This window comes from Trypanosoma rangeli (genome assembly GCF_003719475.1).
Source record: "Trypanosoma rangeli strain AM80 chromosome Unknown Tra_15.4_contig_00252, whole genome shotgun sequence".
In the NCBI taxonomy this organism is placed as follows: Eukaryota; Euglenozoa; class Kinetoplastea; order Trypanosomatida; family Trypanosomatidae; genus Trypanosoma; species Trypanosoma rangeli.
In genome coordinates, this window is record NW_021705996.1 from 21,969 (window position 1) to 28,246 (window position 6,278).

General features: G+C 50.6%; 4 protein-coding genes across 4 annotated transcripts, besides 5 other annotated features; 1 reads left to right on the forward strand and 3 right to left on the reverse strand.

Moving 5' to 3' along the window:
• Positions 1-37: 37 nt before the first annotated feature.
• TraAM80_06692 (uncharacterized protein) lies at positions 38-364 on the reverse strand (the record flags this gene model as incomplete). Its single annotated transcript, XM_029383525.1, has 1 exon — positions 38-364. The coding sequence occupies one exon, from the start codon at positions 362-364 to the stop codon at positions 38-40; it is 327 nt and encodes a 108-aa protein (XP_029236642.1).
• Positions 365-737: 373 nt separating this feature from the next.
• Positions 738-758: a microsatellite.
• Positions 759-1,026: 268 nt separating this feature from the next.
• Positions 1,027-1,050: a microsatellite.
• A 52-nt stretch (positions 1,051-1,102) lies between these two features.
• Positions 1,103-1,125: a microsatellite.
• Positions 1,126-1,148: 23 nt separating this feature from the next.
• Positions 1,149-2,951, reverse strand: TraAM80_06693 (zinc finger protein, predicted; the record flags this gene model as incomplete). Its single annotated transcript, XM_029383526.1, has 1 exon — positions 1,149-2,951. The coding sequence occupies one exon, from the start codon at positions 2,949-2,951 to the stop codon at positions 1,149-1,151; it is 1,803 nt and encodes a 600-aa protein (XP_029236643.1).
• Positions 2,952-3,531: 580 nt separating this feature from the next.
• Positions 3,532-3,578: a sequence feature (A-rich).
• Positions 3,579-3,928: 350 nt separating this feature from the next.
• Positions 3,929-3,967: a microsatellite.
• A 333-nt stretch (positions 3,968-4,300) lies between these two features.
• Positions 4,301-5,698, reverse strand: TraAM80_06694 (putative chaperone protein DNAj; the record flags this gene model as incomplete). The annotated part of the gene is made up of 1 exon (XM_029383527.1): positions 4,301-5,698. The coding sequence occupies one exon, from the start codon at positions 5,696-5,698 to the stop codon at positions 4,301-4,303; it is 1,398 nt and encodes a 465-aa protein (XP_029236644.1).
• Positions 5,699-5,733: 35 nt separating this feature from the next.
• TraAM80_06695 (large subunit ribosomal protein L10e) lies at positions 5,734-6,276 on the forward strand (the record flags this gene model as incomplete). The annotated part of the gene is made up of 1 exon (XM_029383528.1): positions 5,734-6,276. A coding segment is annotated over one exon (543 nt), but the record flags the coding sequence as incomplete, so codon positions are not given.
• Between the last annotated feature and the right edge of the window lie 2 nt (positions 6,277-6,278).

Sequence of the window (6,278 nt, forward strand, 5' to 3'; positions counted from 1 at the left end):
CTGGTTCCCTCGCCCTCATGTACAATATTTGTGTATCTCATGCTTTCTGTGACCCGCTCTTTTTCATCCCTCTTTTTTCTGAGCTCCGTCTTCGAAATGGAAACTTCTCACACCTTTTCCCGCGGGATAAATATACGTCGGGATCATGAAAAACAGTCGGGTTAAGCACCCTTACGCCTCCCTCCTGTTCCAACTTGCTGCGCACCTTTTCCACCGCCTCCAGCAGCGGGGGGTGGCCAAAGGACTCGTCATAATCTTTCAGCCACCGTCGCAACTTTTCCTCGTTTTGAAGTGTCGCCATCGTCTCGCTAAATACCCACGTGGTTTGCTTATGACGCGTAACACACTCCCGCAGATCAATCATGCAACTTCGGCAGTCGTAGAGTACGTCCAGCTCCTAGCTTTCGCGTATGCACCTCATCAATCGCTGCCAGAAACGCTGGCAGCTGTTTTCGTTGAGGTGGTTCGCCGAAATGTTCGTGATGTCCGACGAGAACGTGTCGTCGGGCACCTCACGAGCCCCAAAAACATCGACATTTTGTCCACACCACTCCTTCCGCGTCCTTGACGCACACACACACAGAAGAAGAAAAGTGAAGGCAGAAAAGGACGGGAAGCTCAAAGGTGCACGTAATTGAAATAACCCGTGGAAAGAACGCGGCAGAAAAAAAGGAACGTGAGAAGAAAACGGAGAGGCCAAGCTCAAAAAGCAGACACATCAAGACGAAGGCACCAGCAACAAAAAAAAAAAAAAAAAATAGTACACATGCGACTAAAAAATCCAAAACACATGGGAGCTAGAAGGAAAACAACAAAAACAAAATACGCGGAACGAAGATATTCAAGACCAGACATCTCATTTACTGGGGGTATCTGGCACGCTGTGCAAGGTAAACAATCTTGTCAGTTCGCCGCTGAAAATAATTAAAACCAAAAGAAAAAGAAAGGCAATTAAAACACAAATATGAAACTTTTTTTTTTTAGCCAAAGTCGCAATTCAGACAAAAACTTAGCTGTCCATTTCACATATATATATATATATATATATATTAATGTTTTGTTTTGCTATTCTGGAAGATCCTAGCGCTCGGCGTCTCATATATTTTTTTTGTTTTTTTTTCTTTTGTGCTGATACCCTCACGCGCTTTTCAGCATCTCCTGTCTTGCTGACCACGAAAAACTGCCTCATATCGCGCCAGGTTGCGGTGATTACCGCGACCTTGTTGGACACGAGAATCCCCTGGCCTCCGCAGTCCACTTTGCCCACTTCCACCGTTACTATTCATACTAACACCATCTTGGCGTCCCACCGGAATCCACGGCGGCGAGGGATTTGGCGGTGTCAACAGGGGCGGCGGGGGCAGGGGGCATCTACTAGGGAAGGCTGGTCTGTGACGCGGTGGAAACCTGGCAGTGAGACTGCTGTGTGAATTCATACGGCTGCTGCTGCTATTGGTTGGCCGGACACGGCGCACCTCCTCTGCGCGCCGCCGTCGCAATGCCTGCACTACGTGTCTCGCACTACCTACCACTGCTGTCGGCTCTGGCGGTTGTGGAATAGGAAAAATACTTTGGGCCAATGCGTCACCACGGAGCGTTTGCGCCTCCTCTGGTGAACGAGTGTTACTACGTGGCATGGATTCCAAACTGTCGTCCTCATTGTCCTCACTAGTGATGCGTTGAGTAAGTGAAAATGGCGCATCCCCTACACTTCTCCCAATAGCGGGGCTGACAGCTGCCCCCTCCTCCAATTCACCGGTGGATGGCAACGATAGTTCCGACCAGCGTATGGGTGGAGGAGGCCTTTGCTCCCCGTGCACAGGCAAATAATTCTGCCGTTGCGGGGTTCGGTTGACATTCCCTGCGACGCGCAATTCGCCTAAATGCGATGGGGCTAGCAACAATGACGTCGTTGCCTCCTCCGCAAAACGCTCTTCACGGAACGTCCCACCTGTTCGCTGCAGTACATCCAGCGGTGGCGCTGGTTCAAAGTTAGCCCCACGAGGCGCTTGAGACCCATCAGTAGAGAAAAAACTATACCCACCATTGCTTTCCAACAATGTCTCTCTATCCATCATACTACCAAGTGAGACGGGGGAAGGCGTCCTCAACGTCTCTGTTAGTTGCGGCGAAAATCCCAAAGGCCGTTGTTGTTGTTGTCGATGATGATGCGTCCCCAAGACCTGCTGCGGTAGGTGTGGCTGCCGACGGTGGACCTCTGCATCCACAGCCCCAACAACTAGTGGAATTGATAAACGGCTATGGGTCGGAGCTTCCCCTCCCACTACGGTGGCAACGCACTGGCACTTTTTTCCTTCCTGCTCCTCTGCATTCTCGCCCGTGCTTCTCCACCATGCGGGCGCAACTACATCCTTGTACTGCTGATCCACATCCTGCAATACAAAGCGGCAGTTGGGGCATGTTCGCGTGCGTTCAAGCCACTGCTTCAGGCACCAAACGTCAAACATGTGTCCACACGGAAGGCGGTACACTTCGCAGCCGGCGGAAAAGGCCTCCTGGCAGATGGAACACACTCCCCTTCCCTCTGACTCGAGCTGGGCCACAATTTCACGATCTATTCTCATCCGTTGGAGTCTCCCCATAGCTTCCTGGTCAAGAGGAGCAGCCATACGACGTCGCTGCTCGCCGAATACCACCTGCAGCGCCAGCGCCTGAAGAAGCAGAGGACCCAGCTCTGCCAAGAATGGCAAGGAGGCAGCCGGTGGTCTAGGGCTGTCTCCTGGTCGCAGCACACTTCTCACAGGACGGGGTTGGCCCGTCATGACTTGTCCAAGTACGAGCGTCACATGATCGCCGCCATCCGTTTCGTCACTCTGAACTTGGAGTACAAGTGGATGACCGGGCTCTTCACGCCGCAGCATGTGATCTCGCACAATCTGCAGTAACAGGCTGTACTCGTCCAGAGCAGCATCGCTATCACTCCTTATCATTCTCAAAAAAAAGAAATTCTCTTGGATGTTACCTGTTTCTCTTCTTTTAACTTCCTGTGGGATGTGTCCACACACGCAGATACTCCTCACCACCAGAAGCTCAAAAGTAACGGTCGCGTCGTGCACAGAAAAGGGAGTGCGTCTACGTATTGCGTTGTACAAACTTCGCTAACTCGCTAAAAACAATACTTTTCAACGAAGCCCGCTGCAGCTCCTTTATACAACCACAATGCGGTCACAACCATACAGACGGACAGATGAGAAAGAGGGAAAGAGAGAGATGGCGTAATTATAAATATCAACGTACGTCACGAGCAACGAAGAAGAGATAGAGGGAAAAAATGTATTGGTAGCATATGTGCATTGCAATTATTAAAAATTCAAACGCATCAACGCCCCTTGTTTTGCTTGGAGAACGGAGGGTAATGATGCCTACTTCCTTCTTGCTTATGGACGCGTGTGCGTGTGAGGAAGAGAGCGGTATTTCTTTTTTTTTTAAGTGACAAACAAGATGAAGATCGCCCAGCAGCTCCCAACCGCCCCTCGGCATTCGTGTTACACGCCCCACCCCCCATTTTTTAAAAACAAAAAAAAGGCAAGATGAAGACAAAAGAAAGACAACAACAAGAGCCATAATGGTCTCGGCGTCGTGAGGCAAAGCACATTCATAGTCACACGCATGGAGAGGGAAAAAGTAAGTGTGAGGTATTGTAAGAGATTCACTTTCAAAATTACAAAGATAAACAAAAAAAGATGGACACATTGCTCACATTTTTTCTCATGCCCGTGACGGCGTCTTCTTGAGCTTCGATAGCGGCACTTCGCCTCGCAAGTCACAGAAAAAAGAAAAAAGTACTAGGGTGCACATACAATGTGTATGTGCGTGCGTGTGTGTTCAATATCCTTGCTTTCTGTGAAGACGGAGGCCAGATTTACAAATGCACCTCCTTTAAAAGATCCTACACCAAACCACACTCTTTTTTCTTTCTTTTTTTTTTCTTTTTCCTTTTCTTTTTCACGCTCACGTCTTATGCATAAGGACACCTACGCACACAGATAGAAAGAGACAATACGGCATACAGCGTCTATCATACAAATATCCCCTTTCCGAACACAGTGTTGTCTCCTTTTTTTAATTTCATCGCCTCATGTTGGTTGTGTTTTAAAGCTGCCGGTTTTGTGTATGTATGTGTGTCTTGCTTCCCTCAAAAAAAAAAAAAAAAGGCGTCGCCCTCGGGTGGTCCAATACTTTCACCTCGTGGCTTTTCTTCCGCTCATTTCCTGCGTGGGGCCCCATAAGCCACGGCAGTGTGCACATAAATGCAGTCACGGACTCTCACACGTCGTCCCTAGGCGGAGAACCACGATTTGTAGCGGTTCTTTAACTCCTGTAGCTGCGGATCCGTCAGCTCCAGTGGTTTCTCATCCTTAGAAAATTCCGCAATGAGGCTCTTCTGCCTTTCTGTGAGGGATTTAGGCAGCAACACGGCAAAGTGAATAAAGAAGTCGCCCGTTTTGTTTTGGTTCGGCCGGTGCACACCACGGCCCCGCAGGACAAGCTTGTCGCCTTGCTGCGTCCCGACAGGCACCTTCGTTTCCACTTCTCCCGTCAACGTCGGGACTCGCACCGTGCCTCCTAGCACCGCTGTCGCAAGCGATATAGGTGTGATGACGTGGATATCACACCCCTCGCGGTGAAATACCGGATGCTCGTCCACTGTAATTTCCACGTACAAGTTGCCTGGTGGCCCGTTACGCACCCCAACCTCACCCTTCCCGGTCACCTTGAGGCGCTCCTTGTTGTCTACGCCCTTGGGAACAGGCAAGGTTTGCACACTGCGGTCCTTCACGATGCCCTTTCCGCTACAGTGCGTACACGAGGAACGCCCCGTTTCCCCTGTCCCCCCGCAGTGGGTGCAATCTTGCTGCATGTGGAAAAAACCTGTACTCATCACTTTCTTCCCACGACCCCCGCAGTGCACGCACTTCGCCTTGGCACCAGAGTCCTGAAACCCGCTTCCCGTGCACGAGCCACATCGACGGAAGGTGTTATACGATATCTCCTTACTGCACCCATTGACTGCCTCCAGGAAGGAAAGACGCAGTTTAAAGTGAATATCCGCGCCAGGCTCGGGCCCTTGTGGTTTGCGAGACTTGTCTTTGCTTGCTCCACTCATCTTTTGAAAAATTTCTTCAAAGTCGTTAAACGAAAAACCCTGCCCCCCTGCTGCTGAGGAAAAAGAGTTGGCACTACCAAAGGGATTCCCACCGGCAAATGGATTCTCACCACCAGCCTGCGCAAATGGATTAAAGCCAGGGCCCGCACCAAACCTATCTGCAGCACCCGAATTGCCCGTCATGTCGTACATGCTGCGCTTCTGCGGATCTGACAGCACGTCAAATGCTTGCTTCACATCCGCAAAGTCCTCCGCTGCACGCGGGTTGGGGTTAACGTCAGGGTGAAGCTGTTTGGCCTTCCTCTTGTAGGCCGACTTAATTTCCTCCTGCGAGGCATTCCGTGTGATACCCAGTACGGAATATAAATCTTTCTTAGCATTTGTGGAGGAAAAACGCCTCGAGACGCCAAGTCCCACAGGCCCCGCTGCTGCTGCTCCAGAAGCCATTAAGGTCATACAGTCTCCACGTGGTGGAGAACGGAAGAGACCACCAAAAACTCCGCCGTACGACAGCACCGGATTCACAGTCCGCCTTGCCCAGCGTTGCACTCGAGCATGGTGGTGTCGCATTGTCGTTATACGTGCCACGCTCTTCCAGGACAACGATGGATTCCACTACTTCACGCCAATTCGCGCTCTGCCCTAAACCAGCCAACGGAAGACTAAATGGCATTAAAACCAAAGCAACAACGAGTAAAGAGCAAAAAAAAAAATTTTTGTTAACTGTCGTAGGAGCAGCTCACCACGCCGAGAAAGTAGTAGTAAAGGCAAAAAGAAAGCAAAAGCAGTTCAACAACGTGAAAAAAAAAAGAGAAACCTTAAAAGCAGAAACAAAAACAAGCAAACATAAACGAGGTGGTTGTTGTTCACGCCATCAGGTTGTGCTGCGTAATCTTGCCCTTGGGCGTGATGAGCTTGACGTGGATGCCACGCTGCTGCAGCTTGCCGGCATCGCGCAGCTCCTCGTACTGGGAGCGGAGAATGTTCGTGAAGCCCCAGTACTTGGACATGACAACGATCTGGCGGCCGGGGAACTTCATCTTGGCGCGGCGGAGAGCCTCCAACGCCTGTGGAATGTAACCCTCCTTCGTGCGCATCGACAAGAGAATCTGGCCAATGCGAACACGAGCGCAGGTTCCGTAGGCTTACC